The sequence below is a fragment of the Cygnus atratus genome, chromosome 2 (genome assembly GCF_013377495.2).
Source record: "Cygnus atratus isolate AKBS03 ecotype Queensland, Australia chromosome 2, CAtr_DNAZoo_HiC_assembly, whole genome shotgun sequence".
Taxonomy (NCBI): domain Eukaryota; kingdom Metazoa; phylum Chordata; class Aves; order Anseriformes; family Anatidae; genus Cygnus; species Cygnus atratus.
Window position 1 is genome coordinate 139,232,720 of NC_066363.1, and position 22,598 is coordinate 139,255,317.

Sequence of the window (22,598 nt, forward strand, 5' to 3'; positions counted from 1 at the left end):
GCTTCCTCGCTGCAAGGGATAACTGGCATACGAATCTCACGTCTGTCGCTCACAAACCCTCTCCAGTTTCATGAGAAGGGTCAGAACTGCAGCCGGGGAATCCCAGCCCTGCCCGTGGGACAGCTGTGCGAACACGTTGTGCAAAACGAGCTGGTGATGGACCTCTCGGCCAGCCCTGGTGTCCCTCCACAGCCCCCGGGCCGGCGGGGCTGCCCCTCCGTGCACAGGCCAGGCAGCTCAGTGGGGTGCTTTGGAACAGCCACACGTGCTGGCCGAATGCAGGTACACGTTATGGACGGCTGCATTTTCAGCTAGAACAACTTTAGTTTTGGATTTTGGTTAGCAGAGCTGACTGGAGCTGCTGGAGGCCCGGCCCCGTGGCTTGGGCCACCACGGCCGTGATCCCAGAGCCGGGTGAAGGGCGATGGGATCGGAGAAGGCCCCGTGGCATCCACAGGCTTCTCCCCTCAGCTCTGAGTATGTGCAGAGGATACCTGTACGTGTACAACGCTTCGTCTGTGTAGCTACACGTATTATTAACATACTGCCGTCTGCAGTGACTGCTGCTCTCCCGGAATGAGCCCTCAAGGATTTAGCAAGCACAGCATGGGTATTTGCTGACTCAAGGGCTCCACCAGGAGGAAAACCGGTCTGGATCACCCATCAGGCCTGCCATGAGGGGCTGAAAGGGAGACGCTCCCCTGCCAGGCTCCGGGAGGCTGGGGAGCCACTGTGGGACACGCCGTTTAGTAACATTCAAAGGCAAGAAGAAAAGTGTGGCAGAATTAGATCAGCGCAGTGTCAGCCTGCCAGGGGCTGGCTGCAGCTCTGGGTGTGCTGCCATGATCATGACACCCTAATCTGCTACGTAAATCCCCCCGGCCCAGCAGCATGAGCTAGGGGCTGGCGAGGAAAGCTAAGGAAAAGCTTGCTAACTGCCCTGTCTTCACCCACTTTCTGTTCTTTCCCAGCAGGAGCTGGGACCAGCCGCTGACCTACTGAACTCCGCGGTCTGTTCATGACCAGGGAGCAGGGCTGGGGGCACACCGGCAGCTTTTGTTAAGCACCTGTGGCTATTGCTGATCAATCCGTCCCCTTTCCTGCAACCCATGTTTCTCTGCTTGAAGGAAAACGAGGGGTTTTGAGTGTTAAAAACTGGGATCATCTTTCCTGGAGGTGTCTGAACAGCTGTGTCTCAATCCAGTTGTGAGGTCCCTCTGACCCAGACCCAGGTGCTTCAGCCACATCTTCGCCTCCAGAGCTGCAGACGTTTTACCCCAAACAAGCAAACAAGATTTCCCAGCCACTGAACAGGGCAATGGAGAACCCAAAGGACTCCCAGGAGACTTATTCTTAACCCAGAAAATTCCAGGAAAAAAATAAAATGTGTCTGTTCCCTAGACTGCGAAGCCCATGCCCCAGAACAAGAAGCAGTAAGTTGAAAGCTCACCAAGTACATGACAGCGTAAGGATCATACGCAACTTTCTCCCAGAAACCAAAAGCTATGAACACCAAGTTCCTCTGGCATGGCCTAATTTTATCATTTTAGACTTCACAATAAAGCACACAACTAACAGACAACGGCATGTTCCTCTCCATGTTCAAGTTTTATTGAAACTACAGAACTATTTTACATGCAAGCTGGGGGTAGACGGGGGAGTTATGACCACTTTGGTATCTCACGTACATTTAGAGAACCTGAGCACATAACAGTTTCGTATTTGAACAGTTTGTATACTCTCATCTTAATTCACAACACTCAAAACAAATGCTTTTTATTACTTTTAGTGACATAAAAACAGGTTCCACTCCTCCAACAACAGACCCACTTGCAGCATTTTGTCTGCCATGAACAGTATTTGCAGAAGGTGCTGGATTTTCTCTCCAGATTCCACAGTCCTCTTGTGGTTGTAGGACATTACTTAGTGACAACAACTCCAGCTTTTCTCTATATTCTCCACATCTCCCTCTACCCCTGCACGGACCTTATGGTAAATGATGCAGGTTCTGCTCAAGGAATTTAAAAAAAAAGCTGTACTGTTTGCGTACTCACTCCGTACTCCATCAGTGCGATTAAACAAAAAGTCATTTTTGCTGCTTGTTTTCACAGCAGAGGCAATTGCTCACTAGGAACTATGTTAATGCAGTGAGCCCATTTCGTGGAACTCCACTACTCAGGGCTATGGCGGGGAATAACACTTGTAACCATCCCACCAGCAGTAACTGATGTCAGCTCAGCTCATGCCAAGCATATCGAAAGCAGCACAAGATGCTTGTAACAGCAGGAAAGACTTAAAAAGCTCTTGTACAAATCACTAAACATTATGGAAAAATGTTTGGGTTTAATAAAGCAGAACTCTTCGTCTAGCTCATGAACATGTACTTAATCTTTGGAAAAAAAAGAGCCTATCTATTTGTAGATAATCCACCTACGAGTCAGTACTATTCCGTACATCCCAAGTATCACTGCAGTATATCAAGGTTTTCTTAAACTGCTCCATTCTCTGCATGTGGTATCAAAAAATTAAAGAAGTTTTTGGGCACACACCAAAAACCAAACAGCAGTCTTATGTGATGCTGCTAACCCATACTACTTCAAGATTTGTTTTTGAAAGGTTTAATACCGTACTCCAGAAGCTCTTCTGTGGCAATACTTTCCATGGTTCACATTAAACATGCAACGTGAAGTACCTCAGTGCATTACCGGCGCTTCCTTGCAGCTCAAGGAGTATGTCTGTAACACCTCAAGGCATAATCCCTTGGAATGATATGCCTTCACACTCCCATCAATGCACAGGTGAAACTGAGAAGGGGAAAATATCAAATCACCCGGCACAACGGGGAGAAGACAGACAACACCCAGAGCTCACCGTTCCAGCCACGCAGCCCAGCACAACTACAGACTGCTTAATAAGGCACTTGTTTAGAGAAGCAGGGAAAACCAGGCAGCACAAGCCAAACTACAGGATGTGTTTTTTTCTCCACTATTAACAGGCTTGCGTTTTCAAGGCCATTCAAGGTCCACTGACATGCTTAGTAACAGCTGTAATATAAAGATCATATGTATGTGATTTAAACTCCTACTGACAGCCATCAGGTTTGCAAAAAGAGTAAAATCTGCTTCAGACAAAACCCAGGTTTAGGTTTTTGCAGAGATCAAACTGTATCCCTGGGTGTAATAAGATTTTATAGTTCGTACTTTATTCAACTAATGTCTTCTAGCATTCACTTACTACTACATCTGCAGCAGGATGAAAGTGAAGAGCTTTTACTCTCAATCAGATCTATAAACATGAAAAGAGAAACCACAAAAATAACTTACATCAACATATATACATAGAGTGATACCTCACCTGGTTTTCAGAGTAGAACACCGTAACATAAGGTAAATATACAGCTTGCTTTCTTAAAATACTACTGAAGTCTTAAAAAAAGTAATAGTATCCAGGTCATCTTTAAAGACAGCAATTACAGCAGATGGATCAAGGGAATCTTAAAAAGGACATCCTTTTAAAAAGCCATATAAATTTTTTTAAAAAGGACCCCCTTTTTTCTTTTTTAATGACACAGAGCAAAAAGTATTTACTCTTCCAACAAACAACATGAAAACCCAGGAAAAAATCCAGGTAGCCTCCAACTCCAACAGAGGAAATGGAGATAACTTCACAGCAATAAGTGAGATGGGGAAACCGTCACCGTTAGTTTGCCAAGGCATCAAAAATCTGCATCCAGAGTGAAAACGTTGTCCATTGTTTCTGCCATAACAGCAAAACGCTGATATTCCGAAACCCGCTTCTCAAAGAAATTTGTTTTTCCTTCCAGAGAAATATTCTCCATGAAATCAAAAGGATTTTCTGCATGAAAGACCTGGGGAAAGTAAACATTATTACACTGGTGATTCTGAAAGGGTAACAATGCTTAACAACAACAAGTGAAAGCCTTTCAAAGCAGATCATCCCTCCCTGTAATACGCTGCAGAATTTATGAGCACTTCTGTAAGCAATTTCAGTACTGTCACTCCACAGAAGTTTGGCGAAGTTAACCTGTGCGAGGTGCTTGTGAGCCTTCTAGGACTGCAGCACTTGAGCACAGCAGAAGCTTCCCATTACAAACCTGCAGAGCAGCTGGAGAGCAACAACGGCCTAAATTGTTCTTGCTCTTTTAAATAGGGAAGCACATATATTGATGTTGTGGTTTCGGCTGTCACTCCGTGAAAGTGCAAGTTCTAAATGTGACCTGCTCCCAGGCACACTAAGAAAGTGCTCTGTGCCGACAGCTTTCCTGGGCTGTTCTAGCAGGCCAGCATTTCTGGCAATTTCTTCTCTTACCTTTGAGAACCCAAGCTCCATTAGTAACCGGTCTGCGACAAATTCAATGTATTGTTTCATCAGAGTGCAATTCATTCCAATCAGACCTACAGGTAATGCCTCTGTTAGAAACTCCTGGAAGTTAAAATACAGATGACATTTAGAGAAATGAAATTTAGGATGAGAAAAGGAAAGAAGACACCTGTCTTTCACAGCCACACAATTTGTGATATTCCAGGCTCCCCAGGCAGTTGTCTGAGTAAATAACGTGCATCACTAAACTCAACAAGTGTCTTCTGTTTTCAGTAGTTGCTTGTATCTTCCTTTATTTTTAGCACGTTTTTCTGGAAAAGGTACAAGAATTTTTTATTACTGCCCTCTTCCTTTTTCCCCCCCATAAGATCCCAAGCTTCAGAAAATGCTTGAGTTCCAAGTTCAATAAAACCTACACACCATACTAGTGGGAGCAGGAATAGATCCAGAAATCTCCAGTTTTCCTTGGTTTCCAGCCATTATGGAATGACAAATCAGAGAGGATAGTGATATATGAGCACTGAACTCAGCCATGGACGTGTTCAGGAACTGATGCAGGACCTGTCAGTGTCGTAAGGCAATGCTGGGGCATTCATCATCACAGTACTTAGATCACAACAGAAAAGAGAGGGTAAATTACAGTCCTGCAAAGCGCTCAGCAATGCAGAAACCTGGAGATGGGTAGGACTTTCTGTGAAAGAACAGCAATTCTGAAAAAAGACACAGCACCAAGTTCAAACACGTGGCCAGAACAGACCTTGTGCTCTCACAGGGGACAAACAGGTCTGTGCATGAGCAGGGAGCGACAAACATCCAGAAAGGACAGAGGTAAACAAACTCTTCTCTAAGAGAGAATCCTTTATTCTTTTCTTGTCATTAAGGAGGAAAGCAGCCTGCCAGCTTCAGCTTCTCACAGTTACTCGGCAACTGTATCAGAAAGTCTCTGCCTTTTCTTGTCACATTTAAGGAAGAGGGAAAGGATGGTATAATGCATCAGGGATCCAAGCATTCCATATGGAATTTCACAAGTTAGAAGTTAGTTTGTTTATTTTTTGCACATACGGTTCCTCCCGTGCCGCACCCCACGCTGTCCTAGCCAGGCTTACCTGTTCAATTTCAACAGCGTTAACGATGATCTCCCGGACCCTCTCTTCTGACGGTCTGTTCACTAAATAATGGAACATTAGACAAGCAAAATCACAGTGTAGGCCCTGAAATAACAGAGAACAACAACAAAAAGACAGTTTTTCCCTCCTTCACACAGTTTACTCTTACTTAGAGGTAGCCTCATTCAGATTTAAGCTTCCTAGCCTCTTGCTTCTTGACAGTCTCAACGTTACTGCGTGTAGCTGACCCATAAGGGCACTTCTGGTTTACAGCACAGACACTAACACCTAAATCCAATACATGCAGAAGTAACAATCAGCATACACCTTCCTCCAGTCCTCTCTGGTAACAGTTTGGGAGCCCCTCTACGGCTAAGGGTTCTCTGCTGAGCTCAGTTCCTGCCTCTCACCAGAGATGCTCTTGCAGAAAGACTCCTACACATCAGGACCTGCAAAAGTATGGCAGTCGGTGTAAACCGTTTATCTGTTCTCTACTTCGAGATACCTGTACAGAAATAATTATTTTAAGTTTTTAGTACCTTCCCTTGCTTCTCCTTACAGCATTTTCAATAAAGTAGATTCGGATTAGAGTCATCACATCCAAGATTAACAAGTCGTCTCCCCACACAACATGCAGTTAGCGTGAAGGATTTGCTACCACAACATCCACAGATTTGTGATATTTAAGGTTACTGTGCCTCAATTCAATCCGCCAGGCACAAGCCTTTATGTTTCACCCAGCCATCCTGCACAGGGCCCAACAAATTGCAGTCACTCCAAAGGAGCACTGGGGTACCCTGCCTCTCCCCCTGAGAGCACGGTGATGAAAACATGGGCACCGTGAGGGTACACTCAAAGTGAGACCCAGTCAGAGTGATCTGGCAGGCTGTGGGCAACAGAACCCGGTGCTACCATTAACAAGGGTAAAAACAAAGCCAAGAAGCAAAAACTTTTTCGGTAAGGCTGTGAAACCCTTATGCTTCAGGTCACGGAAGAGCCCTGAAGCACTGTAATTTGGGAAATACTCCCCCGCTAGGGACAGCACTAGCTGCTGGCTGCAGGGCCTCCCAGGGCCTCATCCAGGGCAGCATCACCAGCGGGATGCAAAACGTGACTGGCTTCAGCACGCTCTGCTTCCAGCAGCTTGGCACCTCTAAGAATCAGAGATGCAGCAGCTCAGAGAGCCTGGGAACAGAGCCTGCAGCTCGAAAACCACACTGAGCATTAACCATTTATCTGTTCAGGTGTACAGCTCATGCTGTGGTTTTCCAGTGTAGATTCTTTCACCGCCACTTCTTTTGTAACAGCATTTCCTGGTTTTTGATGCAGGTGTTGTGTGCACCATGCCTTATTCTTCATAATTAACAGATATGCGGGTGGAAATGTGCCAGCGAAGCCCCAAAACCCCTACATCTTTCTGTGCTCACCACTGCAGAGAAGTACAGTTACACTGCTGTAAAAGGGAACATACATCCCATCCATCTGCAAGTCACCTTTCTAAGAAGTACATCCTCTTCTGAATGGATCGGCTCGTGATGACTCACAGAAACAGAAGACACGAGGAGATCAGGGCTGAAGAATTGTTTGGTTGTTGTTTTTTTTTTACCAGTCATAGCATTTCTCCAACAAATGCCTTTTAAATTAAAGGCATCTCACAAGATGCCTCCTTTCAAACCAGCCTATCTAAGCCGTTGAGTTTACTTCCATTACGGTAAAGGTCTTTATTCTTTTAGACCAACTGCGATAAGTTCGACCATTAGCATGTTTATACTGTAAATAAAACTGCTCTTGCAGCTTTTTCAGTGCTGACGGTGCCCTGTTGTGCAGTGCCTTGCAGGCAGCCCTCAGCCACAAGGAACTGCTGCCAACTGGCAGACAGCAGTCCGGGAAACAGTGAAAAGAAAGGGCACTTGTGGGGACACGACCTGCCACGTTCAGCGTGCTGACAGCCCTCAGACACATCGCATTTTCAGCTAGAGCGCTCCCATCGGATGCAGACCCGTAGCTGCTCTCTTCCAGAAGATCCTAGCCCTGTGAAGTACCATAAGCAGATGGAGGGGAACAACAGCGCTGTTTCTGCGGCAGCCCATCCACAGCTGGCCAGATGATGGGTGCAGGTGGCTGGCTGCAAGCCCCGGTACCTGTAACTATGGGGAGAGATGGGGAGTGGGACAAGGAGGCCGCCCGAACCTGACTGAAGCAGTTACACCAGAGAAAAGCTCAGAGCTGCACGCTACCTAGGTCCTTGCCAAGCAGGTGCACGCTTCCAGGCCATGCAATTCCACGCCGGTGCTTGCGCAGCCTCCCTTCATGGCACGGGAAAACAGGTGAGGAAACAAACATCCCCTTCCCTTGATCCATGTTTCTGGTCCCGTTATGAACTGGGGTATTGCTGCTCTTTCCTTTAAAAGCAGGTATTTCTGCTGAGGGACATAGCAGCACCTTGGCTTTAAGTTCGTTAGTAACTCATATCCCAGATATACTTCTTTCCCCTTTTTAAACATATTCTGGGAATAGCCTGATCCTTCACAGGCATGCAAACTTCCTGGTCTGTGCAGTTCCTTTATCAGGCTGTAGAAAGAACTGGCTATCAGAGAACACACTCAGACTTCTGCCACCTCCTTACCCTCCTGCAGTGCCAGCATTAGAAGGGCTCTGTCACACCCAGAATTGCATCCCCTAACTTGCTGCTGGATTCTCTTTTGGACTGGTTCCTGCCCAACCACTGCCTCTGCCCCCACTCACCTGCTGTGTCCCCTTTCTGCTCTTCGGCTTCCTTCCGAACCTACCTGCCACCACAGATGTGACCTGCTCTAGCAAAAGTATCGGACCTTTAGGAATAAAGTTCTGCCCTTCCCCACGAGATTTGCTTTCCTTCCCAGACAGCATGTAGGATGTGACACGTTACCTCATCTCTGCTAATGAGTTCATTGGAGAAAGTCAGTCCAGGCATCAGGCCCCTCTTCTTCAGCCAAAATATAGCAGCGAACGAGCCCGAGAAGAAGATGCCTTCGACTGCAGCAAAGGCAACAACTCTCTCACCTGTTTAACGCAACACATTTTCAGTTAGACATGAAAGGGCGTGCTGCCAGTCAGCAGGAGCAGCATGTGCATCAGGCAGCCCGATGCTGGAGGGGAGGTATCCGCACTGCAGCACCAGGTGCTGTGCCCGACCACATCCTTCAGCAGACCCCGAGGCACAGAGGTCAACACTCGCAACGGCACTGAACCACAGGCAAGCCCAGCAGAACAGAAGAACCTGAGCACGCACTGAAACTGCCACAAAAAAACTCAGAAGGGAAAGAACAAAAGTGGCCAAAGTGGCCAAAGATAATACTGCTGCTTTGTCTCTTTCTCCTAAGAGGCAAGGCAATGGCTGTGTAACTAACATACGGAACTGGGAGAAGCCTGTCTCCCATAAAATAAATGAACAGAAAACCCCGCACCCAGTCACAAACAACTACCTGTATCCCACCTTTCGTCCAAGGAAATCACAGCATTACAGGTCCCAGTTCTCCCTGTTCTCTACAGGAACGTGTTTCTTCAGACTACGAGACCATCTGACTGCTTGCTGCAGACATGTCACTGCATGTACCCTATTTTAAACACCTCCAAAAGTTCCCCGAGTGTATTCCAACATTAAGAGGTTTTGCATTAAATGCTGGTGCCTTTTCCCAGTGAGAACTGCGTAGATTTGAGTTTAAAATAATAATAATAATAATAATAATCCCCAAAATTCCAGATGTCGCACTTCCTCAAGCAAGATGCAAATGCCATCTGCTGGCTTATCTGAAGAAATTCAGGTTAGGAGAAAAACATGAAGAGCAACACGTAGAAGTACTGCAGAAGTACTGCAGAAGCTATTAAGGAAAGAATTTATCTGACAACACTAAAAACCTCCTAAGTTAGTTCCAGCCAGGAGGGGAGGAAGACTGTTCGTACAATTTAACGAAGCACAATACCGAACACCGATGTTTTTTACCACATTCCACCTGACTAACGATCACATAAATGAGTTATGCTGAAACAAAATCTCCTGTCAGCAGCACCACGTAATGTTTGCACAGGCTGGGAGGCCAAGAGTCCGCAGAACAAACACAGCAGCTGAGCCCTCAGCGTAAGAAAGCAGCAAAAGCTAGGACGACCCTGCTGAAAGGCCAGTCTGGAAGGAAACACTCAGTAAGCATGCTGCTTTCACATAACATATCTCACAATGCATAATTTTAAGGCCTGGGCTTGCAGAATGTTTTACATTTGGATAATTTTCTCAGTAAGATGGAAAATACAGAAGAGTAGAAGCATCCTTTAAAAAAAAAAAAGTATAGGATGCATAAAGTTTGGAGGGAAGGAAAAAAAAAAAGAAAGAAAAGGACAGACACTGCTTTTTCAGTTAGGAAACCCGATTCCCTGAAGAGGATGTTTCTGTTAGAAAATTCACCAGAGTCTGCCTATTATTCATTGCAGCTACAGCGATCCCTTAGGGCCAACACTGTAAGCTGAAGGCAGAACACTGGAAAGGATGTCCTCCAACCACGCTGAGGGAAGCTTAACCAGCTCTGAGATGAGATACAGTAACTGGAAGCCTGGTCACAACAGCAAGCCAGAAATGCTAGACAGAGATGATTCTCGAATCTTTTTTGCCCAGACTCAGTTACCAAGTTGGAAAAAAGGCTAACATCACACACAAAGTTGTGTACATGAACATGCACACAAAAATAGCCTGCACTTGCAAGGCTTCAGCTGTCCAGTTCTGAACACTGGAGGACAAAATGGGAACCAACTGGAAGAGACTATCGAAAGTCCTAGAAAACAAGACCCACCAGCAAAAACTGACGAAGCCAGGGTTGTTTGGCATGAAGAAAACAAGAAGAGAAACCCACACGCCCTTTTCATAGTGTGATTCCAGCGGGCACTGCCATTAATGTATTGTTCTATCTGAAGATGAAAACATAAATGCTCACCCAAAGCTAATTCTAGCTCTTTAGTCAAACCACAGCCACTACGCCATCTGTGAAGCATTTCATTTCGCATTTCAGGGGCGCAGCTCACTCCCGTACGATTAGTTTGTGACATACAACAGAAACAAGTTCTTAAGAAGATACACACCAAAAGTGGATTCTCTGTCTTCAGCCCACTTCAGAGCCCAGTCTGCCTTCTTCTTGACACAAGGCATTGTTTCAATAGCATTAAATAAGAAATCCCTGTAGAAGAAAACAACAAAAAATCAGAATAATTATGCAAAGAAGGGATTTATGTAAATCTCTCCTGGTTGTCTCCACCAGGCCGTGGAACCCACTGTGCTAGGCTCTGAACTGACCCACGTAAGAATTCCTACCCCGAAGGGCTGACCATCTCTGGAAACCAGAGCGCGGGGAGGCAGACGTACAGAAAATGGCGTAGCCAAGGCCTCAGAGGAGGTGAGCTGTAGAGATGGAAGCGAACTCAAACTTCCTACCCCTGGGTGTCCATCCACTGCACCACGCTGGCTCTCAGATTTCGAGCCAGATGGCGGCCAGGTGCTCCTCAAGGAGATAAAGCTCATCTCTCCCGACACCACAGAAGGAACTGGACAACTGCCACCAGCGCAGGCTCTGTCCCCATGCTGAACACCTGAAGGAAAACCTTGCAGCCCTCCCGCTTGCCCTGTGCTGTGGGGTTGCAGGACACTGTTGCACCACACGGGATGCCACGGTGGGAAACCTGACCATCACCACGGTGGAGTCTCTGAGAGAAAATACTTCTTTTCTAGTGTATTTTCGTTCGGACTAGGCAGACCTCCAGATAACAAAGGTGATGAAGCTCTCCAAAAAAGACTTATTTACTTTAAAAATAAGTAGCTCAAGTAGCACTGACAATAAACAAGCCAAAAATACATTGATTAGCATATGGTGCAAACACCAGCTGGATCAGCAGCACTAGATTTCCAGAGGCATATCCTTTGCTGATGCAATAGCAAGCACCACAGGAGCACAGTAACTACGGGGAGCCTGTCTGATGCTTAACGATGTTTCACACAGGCTGTACCTCTTGCAGTCACAGCTTCACAAAAATATTAACCAGCCTTCTGAGTACTCCCATGGCAGTTCCTTGATTGATAATACTTCCCTCCATTTTGGGGGCCAGGAGTGCAGGCTTGGAAAGCTTTAAGCAGTCCCCCAGTAAGTCAGGGTGAAACAGAAGGCAGCTGCTGCTGCCCACCCACGGTGCCACTGGGCTAGAGAAAAGATTTCCCAGGGGTTGGTAGCACATTCAGAGGCCTACCTTTTCTCAGGATCTTTGATGTAAGTGTCTATAAGCAAGCTGTACATCTCCGAGTGGACGTTCTCAATGAGAATCTGAAAGCCATAGAAACAGCGAGCTTCTGGGATCTGCACCTCCTGGCTAAAGCGTGCCACCTACCAACACCAAAAAGCATGACAGTGAGCACAGTAAAACCAGCCACATGTGACAGTTCTTTAAGCCCACCAGGAGAGACAATAAACCTCTACCACACCGAAAGGATGGGAGCAGTTCAGCCCTACTTTATGAACAGATATGTCAATAGGATAGGTGTGGTGCCGAAGCAAACAGAGAAAGCTAGCTAGAAGTAAACACATCTGCTCTGCTTGTCGTGTAGACAACAGCAGTGAAGCGTGGTGGCACACACGCACAGGAAGGAAAGAGCAAAATACCGCAGTAGTAAAAACCTCACACTGAACGAAGCCTCACTTTCTGTTCATCGTTAAAAAAATAAACAGTATGATGTAAGACGTGTTTTGGAGCAACATGATTTGGAGTCCTGCTGACAGCAGTTGACCTAACATAACTCAAGACACCTCTCCCAGCAAAACCGGCTGCTTATTTCCCTTGGCAAAGGTGAGGTGATGGGAAGTAAATATACACATAAACATGAGAAAAAAGGAAAGGGCAATAGCTAATAAAATGAGTCAGTATTCAAGCTGTAAAGCTTTCTCACCAGGTTTTCATTTACAATTCCATCGCTGGCTGCAAAAAAGGCCAGAACGTGAGAGATAAAGTATTTTTCATCTGCTTTTAGCTTGTTCCAGTGAGGAAGGTCCTTTGATAAATCAACCTAATAAAGGAAAAAAAAAAAAAGCACATTATCACCATTTTGTGCTTGTTATTCTGTAAGAACAAAAGCAGCCTAGACAAACGTTTGAGGCAGAGCTTTGGCATTGGCTTTGAAATCTCTGCACACGGAGAATTTAAGTATGTGTGAACACAAAGCACAGTGGACGTACTGCAGTACTGCTGTCTCCCTCTGCAACACTAACACCCTGTGTTTGCTTTGCAGTTTACACTTTTGTAATGTGGGATAAAAATAGTATCTATTGAATTACAAATAAATCAGATTTCAAGAAGCATCGCTATCTTAATGGCACGAGTATGAACACATTAATTAGAAGAGCTCACTCTGAGACATTTATAAACTCTACTAGAAATAAATGCCGGTGTTGAAGGAAACCTAGACCCAGGGATGCCAAAAGATGCACTGAGGGCACTTTTGCCTTTGACAGGTGTTCAGCCTCCATCCTGCCCGAGAACAGCATTGGGCAAATGCCAGGCAACTGCTCCCACCTGTCACACCTTGCTCCAGCCACGGTAGAAAACCACAAGAGATCCTTTGCACTGGCCTTGTTTCTTTGTTTGTTTGTTTTGAGGGGTTTCTGAAACACAGCAGCTGTTAAGTAGGACCAGATGTGAAAACTACAAGGAGGCTAAAAAAACTTTTGTACGTGTATGTGTGTGTGTCTGTGTTATTTACATACAAATAGATACGTGTGCTCACGCATAAACACACGCATACAAACCGATTTTACAACTTTCCAACTCATTTGGAAATGTGCTGACAGATGGTAGGACAGCGGAAGAAGGAACCAGCAATGTGGTAAAAGAGCAAGGCTCAGCAGGCAGGAGTTTGAATGCTTTGTAACTATTTAAATCAACTTTTTTTGACACAGGACAGCTTACCTCCCCAGCAGGTGATGGAATAACACTTGTACAGACAGCTACTCGTTGCCATCCCAGGATGCTTTCTGGTCTACTTAAGAGTCTGTCACCGCTCAGCAACTGCAGACCACTGCTCACAAATGAGCAAAGACTGCAGAAGCTCTGCGTTGGAACAAGCTGGTCACCTGGCGGGTAATTTCCCTAGATCCATGCAAATTCAGAAACCTCCATTGCTGCAAGCGTAGCGAGCTGAGTACGGCTCAGGCCTGGCCAACCAGCAACCTCAGGGAAAATGAGATGGCCTGACTCCCAGTTTGCATTGTAACATGGTGACAAGCATCTAACCAAGGTGCTCAGGAGTAAATTATATGCATTTTTAGCAAGTTTCCCTGATTGTCACCATCTTTCTGGAAAACGGGTGCCTGGTATTAAGGAGCAGCATTCTCATGAAATTGCTCAGAACATTTTTCAAGGGCAAGGAGGTAGCTTCAGGCACAGAGACCACAGCAGGGTAAGAGCCACCTGACAGAGATTCCCTCTATAACCAGAGAAGAAGTGCCCCAGGACACAATTCCACCTCGTCCTAAACCAAACACCGAAGAGAGGTCAGCTGAATCACCTGACGGAAGCAGCTCTCTTTCCACTGTCCACAAAGGGAGCCCTGCTCTGCTGCAGGGACCTGACGATAAATAAAATTAACTGCAACCCACACAAAACACAAGCCAGCAGCAAAACTAGGAATGAAAATCCAGAACCATGTATGTTGTGCAAACCCATTGGCCCAGAGCTCACCTCCTCCGCCGTCCAGAAGGAGGCCTGGGCCTGTTTGTACATCTTCCATATGTCCGGGTACTGGATGGGGAAGATGACGAAGCGACGGGGGTTTTTTCTGAGAAGAGGCTCCTCGTGAGGTTTCAAGCCGTTTTCAACAGCACTCGGAGAAGAGCTCTGAGGATAAAGCACCGTCCTGGTTAAGGCTGCCCTTACGGACTCCCTGCTCTCCGCTGTGCCCCAAAGATCCAGCTCAAAACCACCCGCATCACGCACTCACCTGTCCCCCAGGGGTGGCCACATCACCCTCGCCTGGGTTACTCTCCCCTCTGCCCTCCATCCGTGCCCCTGCCCGGGCTGCCTTTCCGCCCCGCTCTGCCCTGCTCTGCTCACACTAGCTGTCCTCCCGCCAGCCGCACCGGTGCCAGGAAGCATCTGGCACCTGAGCGCAAAAGAAAAGGGCTTGCCGTGGCGCCAGGAGGAAATCACGGCTGCACCCGCGCCGCCGTCGAACAAAGAGAGCGCGCTGCCTGCCCGCTCCTCAGCGCCCGCCTCCACGGCCACCTCGGCTGGGTCCCTTCGCATCGGCAGCCTCGCAGACGTCCTTCCTACAGACCGCTCTTTCAGGGCCTCCACTAGCAGGGCCTCCAGCCGGCGACACCAGCTCCGTGCTCGACGCCGGGCAGCGTCCCTGCCCGACGCGCCACCCAGCACCTGCTGGAGACGAGCGTCACCAAGAGCTGTGAGGACGGACGGCGTGCTGCAACCTCCCCAGGAGCTGCTGGCTCACGGTTATCCCAGGTTTAGCCAGCAGGACGCCTTCCTGGGGCGGTTCCGAGATCCTCCTGGCACTGCTGGGGAGGATAACTAACAGCAGGCATTACGTGAGGCTTTATAATGCAGCAGGGAAGGGGAGCAAAATGGTTTGTTTTTGTGTTTTTGTTTTTTTAAATCATTGCTTCTACCTTCCCTGGAGGTGCCAAAGTCCTTTCCCCACCCAGCCTGCATGTAACCACTCACATGCTAAAAAGTAATCCTTCCCCTCAACCTGGAAAATAACAAAATGATTTATTTGGCTCTACCAGTGCTACCCACATTCAAAAACAAATCCACACACCCATTGCAAAGCAGATTCCAAAAGAAACCACTTTAATTAAGAAGCCCATTCTGCCTTAGCTTTACCAGTTTATTAGGTTTTTAAATATTGTTTAATTACACAAGACAAATTTCCCAAGCACCACCTTGCAGTCTCTGCTGACTATCACAAGAGTGCAAGACCCTTCGCATCGCTCAGGAAGCAGAGATGGTTGCAGCAGCCGACCCGAAAGCGTCGCGGGGGAGAACCGGGGCGCTGCAGGGGCCGCTCTGCGCCTCGGCACGACATCCTCAGGGCCGGCCCCACCGCCAGCGCTTCCACCTGCTGCTGCAACCGGCTGGCACCCTTGCAACAGGAAACACCGCAAGAGCCTCCCTTGCTAGCCCAATGATTTCCTGAGCAAAATCCTTCTGTGCTGCCCGGGGGCTGTCCCCAGATACTTGTTCTAGACTAATAGGATGGACGAGCAGTTCCTAACCCTAGCCCTGACGCTCCTGAGCCATTCAAAAGCCAGCACGCAGGGCGCATCGTGTAGGAAGACAACCTGGAGAACACTTCTGGTGTACAGAAGTGAAGGGGAGCGCAGAAGGAGCAAGTGGAAGTTCCAGTGTGGCAGGAAAAGCGGAGGCTAGCAGAGAGGCAAGGAGTTCTGGTGACTTTCCCCACCGCCTCCAACAGCTGCCATCCACGGGCCATAGATGGAGCGGTCAACGTGCCAGAAATACCATCAAAACACGGTTCAGAGAGGCGTAACAGAAGAAGAAGAGTGAAGCAGCGTATCCAGCCTGGAGAGAAACAGCTGCAGGAAAGCAGAAGGACGGCTTCCAGCAGCCAAAGGCTCAGAGCGATGGCATGACCCTGCGAAGGACCACAGTGCAGAACCGGAAAGTGATACCAGTTTGAAAACTAATAATTTTTGAAAGAGTAAGAAAAAGAAAGAGCTATCCCCCAGAGAAAATACCATGCTGGAAACTCATTCTCAATCCACCTCCCGCACCATCTAAGCCCTGCTGGGGATGGAGAGGAGTTCTGCACACATGCTCTATCTCTGAGCTCACAAGCAGGCAATACCTGGCTGCGACACAGTGCTGTCTCTCTCAGTTCTGGGTTTCACCCCTCCAGGTAAAAATTGTATCAGAGTAATACTTGCTACCTAGCCAGCTTCTTAACTTGGTGCATTCCGTGGTACAACGCTGCTGGAAATTCATGGAAGATCCTCCTCTATTTCAGTTCCTGAGGTACAGCATGTGCTGATCACAGCCAGGGCTCCAGGGCAGCCGTCACCTTGCACCACAGGAGCACGGCGCAGTCCTGGTCCTGCCTTCCTGGCCCGGGGAAACCGGCAGAGCTCACGGCGCTGGGGGAGGTAACATTCACAAGGTCTGCACACTTCGGCTTCCTTTCGGCATCCTGTTCTTTTCCTTCATCTCCAGCAGGTGTACGAAACACTCCGCAAGTGCCGTAAGAACAAGGAGCATCCAGGCTTACAGCCAGAAGGCGCTGCTGCTGCTCAGGTACCAAGAGCCAAGCACACAGCACAGGCAAGGCAGGAAGGTGCAGTCCCACCCCTGCTCAGGCAGGGTCAGCCACTGTACGCTGCTCAGGACCCTATCCAGTCAGCATTTCAGTATTTCCAATGACGGAGACTCCACAACCTCTCTGCATAACCTGTGCCAGTGTTTGACCACCTGAATAGCACAAAGTGTTTTCTTAGTGTGAAGATGAAACCTGCTGTACTTCAGCTTGTGCCCACTGCCTCGTGTCCTGTCACTGGCACCACTGAGAAGAGTCTGGCTCCGTCTGCTTTATTCTCTCCATGAGGCTGAACAGTTCCAGCCTCTCTTCGTGTGACAGAGACCCCAGTCTCTCAACCATCAGCCCTTCACTGGACAAACACCGGTATTTCATATTCCTGTTGTTCTGCAACTGCTAGAAACAAATGCTGCTGTTGAGGTCAATAAACCCAACAAAGAACTAAGACTGCCTAGTGGCACTGAAGTTCTTTACATGAATTTCAAGTGCAGCAAACTAGGAAACAACTAATATTTATACACATGTAAAACTCCTACCCTGCAGCAACAGTTGTTGGGCTCTGCGTGCCAGTACCTCAGCTACGTGCTCTGCATCGCTTACAGCAAAGAAAGAAAAATAAAAGCACTGGCAGGGCTGGCACTGCTATATGGCACGGGCCATGTCTGCAAAAACCCTCGGGATTTGTAAGGAAGGATGGATGTGAAAGGAAGGATGGGTGTGTAAGGAAGGATGGGTGTGTAAGGAAGGATGGGTGTGCAATGAAGGATGACTTTTTCCACACCGCCACGTAGGTTGTGAGCTCCCAAAAGCTTCAGGCCAGCAGCAGAGGATTTGCTAGCAGTGAAGCTGGGTTTCCATGACCAGAAGATCCCCTGCACTCCAGGGAGAGACAACTTTGGCCCCAACGGTGGATGAGGAGCGCAGCACCCGCTGGTTCTGCTCGCCAGAAGGAAGAGCACAGGTCTGTTTGTCTCTGGCAAGCCTATGCGTGTCCATCTACGTTACGGCTACAACACGCCAATGTTTAAAGGGAAAACAAAAAAGCATTTTTCAGGTTTGTCCACAAACTCGAGTCCTCCTGAAACACAAGTTCGGGAAGATCGCAGGGGCTTCTCCACAGCAAACAGCCTTCGGCCCCGCACGCCTCGGGCCCGGCGCTGCTCTGAGGGCTCCGGGGGGCTCTCAGCCCCCTCCAGGCCCACGGGGGCGACGAGGAGAGGCCCCCGCGGCCCCCAGAGGCCCCTCCTCCCACCGCGGGGTGCCCGAGGGAAGAGGACGACGCAGCGCTCCCGGCCCCGGGGCCCCACCGCCCGCCCACGGCCCGGCCTTACCCGCTGCGGCCCGGCCGCCTCCCGCAGCGCCGCCGTGCCCCGGCTCTCCCCCATGGCCCCGCCGTGTGGGCCGCAGCGGCAGCTGACGGGAGGCCGGCCCTCCGCCGGGGCGGAGCACGGCTGGGACACCGCCTCGCCTCGCCTCAGCCCGGCCCGGACCCGCGGTGGGCCCGGGGAAAGGCTCCCAGGAGCGGGGAAGGCACCGCGGCCCCGTTTGGGGCCGGAGGGAGGCGAGGCAGGGCCTGGCTGCCCGGCCCCGGGGCTGTGTTGTTAACAAAGAGCGGTCGCACAGACACACGGCACCTCTGAAAGCAGAGGGACAAACAAACAAACAAATAAATAAATAAATAAAAACAAACAAAAAAAAAAAGCTCCCGAGGCCGGAGCTGGCTGCAGGCCCACACCTGCGACACAAAAATAGAGGCAGAAACCTGAGGGAGGGAGATTGGGCAGGGCAGTGGCTGTTCCTGTTAAAAAATAAATAAATAAAATAGAGAAAATCCCAGCCAAGCTGCTGAGAGACGATAGCGGAAGATAAAGTAGCGGAGGGAGTTAACTGGTTTGCTACAACCACGTGTAGTAGTGGCAGCTGGCACTGATATTCGTGTGTCTATTAGGGGATAAAAGTGAATATGGTGGAAGTATATGAAAAACTCCAACTTAAGTAAGAAAAAGATTTCACCTTTGAATCCATCCTAAGCTAATACAGACCTCAGAATACATTCCATTAACTATGTAATGGATGTAGGTGTAGTGCAAAGCTGCTTACTACCTGTAACACACTCTTGCCCCTTTCCCTGGACTTGCTTGCACTGGCCTGTGAGTGTAAGCACAGCCTGTGGAAGTACTACTAACATGTTTCCATCATTTTTTGCAAATCACTTCTTATAAGCAGAAATTGCTGCAAGAGACTAATGGCTGGAGTTTGTCTCCTCTTCCTTCCCCAGGGCCAGGCTGGCCACAGTAGTTTCCTGTAGGCACACAGGTCATTCATCAAAACAACTGAATCCTGTGTAGGAGGAGGGAAAAAAAAAAAGGCAAAAGAAGAAAAGCCCCACCTCATGCAGGAGGGCCTGGTTTCTCACAAAGGTTTGACAGTAGAGACAAATGTGAAAGCCAAACATCAAGAGAAGTTTATGAGCACCCAAGACATTCAACCAACATAAAACTAGCACTGAGCCACTCTGTAAAGGTAGAGAAACGCCAGGAGAGCAGGAGGGAGTCACTTGAGGAGGAGGACGATGATGACTTGGAGGTCTGATGTTCCTCAGAAGAGAAGTCACAGCCATGGCACCATCCCTGCTACTGCTGCCCAGTGCTCTTGAGTCCAAGCACCAGCCAAACCCACAGCCACAGAAAGGTACATACATGCAGTTGAGCTTCAACTGATCTGTGTATCATTTTCAAGACTTAACCATACCTTTGTCAGTTTTTGTCATGATTTTTTTTAAAGCATCTGAGAAATTTCACAGCCACCACAGAGTAGCTGAGAACACGTAACAAGCATGAGAAAATAGTTTTATACTAACATCTGGTTACCTAACTACTGCTCTTTTTGAGTCAGACTTAAAAGTTTTATTCCCCAAACATACCCACACGTTGCTTAATATACATGTTCAACAGTTCTGTTCTTCCACATACTGCGTGTCTTCGGGTTCCATTTCTTGGCCCAGAGCAAATCATTAGAGAAGGGCTGATTTAGAGCAAACCCAGCTGACCCATTAACACCGACAAATTACACTGGTGAGCACAATGCGGTGTGCTGATGACCCAGGAACTCATGCATCCCTCTCAAAAAAACCTCAAGCATACTGATCATACTGTTTTATAACATTGACCTGCCTATGAGTCATCCTAGTCCTCTGCCCCTAACCTGGTCAGGTTATGGCTGCTACCTCAAAATTCCTCAAATGAAGGACTGACTGTCTGAGTATTTGAAAAAGTGTAAGAAATACCACAAATTCATGTCATTAACAGTAGAAAGGACTTCAAATATTTGAGGATAATTTCTTAAAGACACACAATTCCTTTTATACATACACAGTAAATGTCTATTTACATGGTGCCTGAAAATTATGATGTAGAGGGAAAAACACAGCAAAGGAAACATACCATCAAAGAGTGAAGGCTTAACAGAACAGCAGTTGGCTTTTCTTGCATCCCCACAAAAATGCCCCAGCTTCCATTAACTGTTTTATGTAAAGTTAATTACATAATACACGATACTGAAATATGGAAAAGCAATTGTGGAATTCTAAAATAGTTTACACAGAATAAACATATATATGATACTTAGTATTATGCATGCTTGTGCAAGACTTAAAGATTACTGAAGTGTACTGCAGTGTCTTTCTTAAAACAAGCACCAAGGTGGATGGCAAAGATTTCTTCATTCTTTAGCTCCTAATCACTTGGCAGTACGGCAGCTGTCTTGTGCAATCTCAAGGTCGCTTACCTCTGCTTTCTCAGCATACAAGCCCTAGGATATTTATTTCTGTGTGGGGAGGGACTCTGATCCACAGACTTTCACATGCACTTTCTGGAAGTGCAGGGGCATTCCCCAGAGGTGCACAACACCAAACTCCAAGGCAGCATGGCAGAATGGGTTTTCTCACAGGGTTGGTTGCCTGTGGCTTCACAAGAGCTCTAAATCTAACTGCAGTGACTGGAAGTGTGGCAGCAGCACAGGCACTTGGTATGCTGTTGGAGAGAGCCAGACCCGACCAGTTACTAGCACAGCTTTCCATTCCCAAAGTTTGGTCTGTACAACAAGGTAATTTTGATCTGCTCTAAAAAAATCATCCAAAAAGAAAAAGCCTGTCCATGTTCTCCTTTGGAAGAACATGAATGAGAACAACCTGCAGGCTCGTGCTATATTTAGTTCTGAAGATAACAAAAGCAAAGGAAAAAAAGACGTAATCTACAGTAGCATCAATTACAACTTCTTGGGCAAAGTACTCTTTCATGGCAAGGTAAAAAAATTTACAAAGTAAGTCCCAAAAAATATATCAAGTAAGACATCCAAAATGTAATCGTCATCATAGCTTCAACTATAACATCTCTTTCCTTCCTCCCCCTAAAGATACTATTTATTCTGGGAATATCTAGCTGTCGTTTAAAAATGCTTTACAAAGATCAAATTTATATAAAGAATGCTATTTCACGTAAATTGAAGAATTTTCATTTATAAGTCAAAGTGAAATCAGCCTTTCCAGCTGAAAAATGCTCACTGCATGAAAATCAATTCATGAATATTTTCAGTATGTTCAGAATAAGTATTTTCTGAAAAGCTACCCTGAAAGTGCCTCCTCGCACAGTAACTCTAACACAGGTTGTGGCAACAACGCGTTTTCCAACAGGTTCACATGACTACAGTATTCAAACATACACTGTGTTGGCTGTTGTCATTGGTCAAAGGATACCAAAAAGTTTCCCTGTCACAGGGAAAAAAGTTCTGAAATGCTTGGTAGCAACCAACCGCTTCTTACTATGCTGAACGGTACATTACTACGATAGCAACCTGTGGTGACAAATGACAAAAAGCAAAAGCTTTGTATTAAGAAAGCCATGGACAAAGGGGAAAGTCTCAATTACAGGCTTGTGCTTCAAGCAAGACGTTAAGTTATCCTCTTGAAAAGGCAACTCCACAGAAAATCAAAAAATCAAACTGTGCTTCTCAGTTCAGCAAACCTGCTCAGCAATAAAAGCATCCAAATTGCTGCAAATTAAAACCATGACAGTAATTTCCAACTAGGAAAGGACCCAGCAATGCTCCTGAAGACGCTAAGAAGTCCTGATCACACTGCAATGCAAGTCAGCTTTAGAAGAGGGTTCGATTACGAAGTGTCTCCACGTCCTCTCCACAGGGAGCACATGTGAACTTCCAGCACTGGGTTCAAGACGTTCACTGAAGCTTTGGCAGGACCACTCGACATCCACGTTTCTATCTGTGCGTGGACACTCGGAGCTTGGGATAAACAAACACCATATACTGAAAGCCAGCTATTTATGACTTCCAGTTATTTAGGACTTGCAGATTTTGCTATTTGACTGTGGCAGACCCATTACTAAAAAGGATTAGACTGAAGAGTTCATAAAAAGATCAAATTACACAGCTTAAAAAGAGAAAGGGAAGCAAAGCAAGTAAGCCAGATACCTGTAGTTTGCCATATGAAGAGGAAGCTAGAGAAACAAGTGTCAATGAAGAGTACAAAGACAGAAAGGTTTCGAAGGGCATTTACAGAAATTCACACACAGACACAATCCATGGGATGTTATATAAAAAGGGTGATAAGAGAACAGCAGATAAGCTTCCTCAGTGGGTACTATTACTAATTTACTGAACAATCTGTCACCCAGTGTTAAAAATGACAAAGCTGTGCTGGACAAGGCCTCCAAGAAGAGCACTGCAAGAAACAGAACTGCATCAGGAGATGGGGTGGCGACTTGTCCACTTCTCCCACCCACACA

The 22,598-nt window shown here is 47.2% G+C and overlaps 1 protein-coding gene across 1 annotated transcript; it reads right to left on the bottom strand.

Annotated features, from left to right (window-relative positions):
- Positions 1 to 1,589: 1,589 nt before the first annotated feature.
- RRM2B (ribonucleotide reductase regulatory TP53 inducible subunit M2B) lies at positions 1,590 to 18,222 on the bottom strand. The gene is made up of 9 exons (XM_035546408.2): positions 18,129 to 18,222; positions 14,190 to 14,345; positions 12,403 to 12,519; positions 11,709 to 11,842; positions 10,554 to 10,648; positions 8,356 to 8,489; positions 5,448 to 5,552; positions 4,330 to 4,443; positions 1,590 to 3,868 (listed from the first exon to the last, which is right to left on the bottom strand). Exons 1-9 carry the CDS (start codon positions 18,180 to 18,182, stop codon positions 3,716 to 3,718), a joined length of 1,062 nt encoding a protein of 353 aa, XP_035402301.1. The 5' UTR covers positions 18,183 to 18,222; the 3' UTR covers positions 1,590 to 3,715.
- Positions 18,223 to 22,598: the final 4,376 nt, after the last annotated feature.

Bases quoted from the DNA above. Each gene is read 5' to 3' on its own strand.
- RRM2B (XM_035546408.2), bottom strand. From the start codon at position 18,182: ATGGGGGAGAGCCGGGGCACGGCGGCGCTGCGGGAGGCGGCCGGGCCG. The intron at 5,553-8,355 runs GTAACGTGTCAC...CTGTTATTTCAG, and splicing joins AACTCATTAGCAGAGATGAG to GGCCTACACTGTGATTTTGC. The intron at 4,444-5,447 runs GTAAGCCTGGCT...TTTAACTTCCAG, and splicing joins ACGCTGTTGAAATTGAACAG to GAGTTTCTAACAGAGGCATT.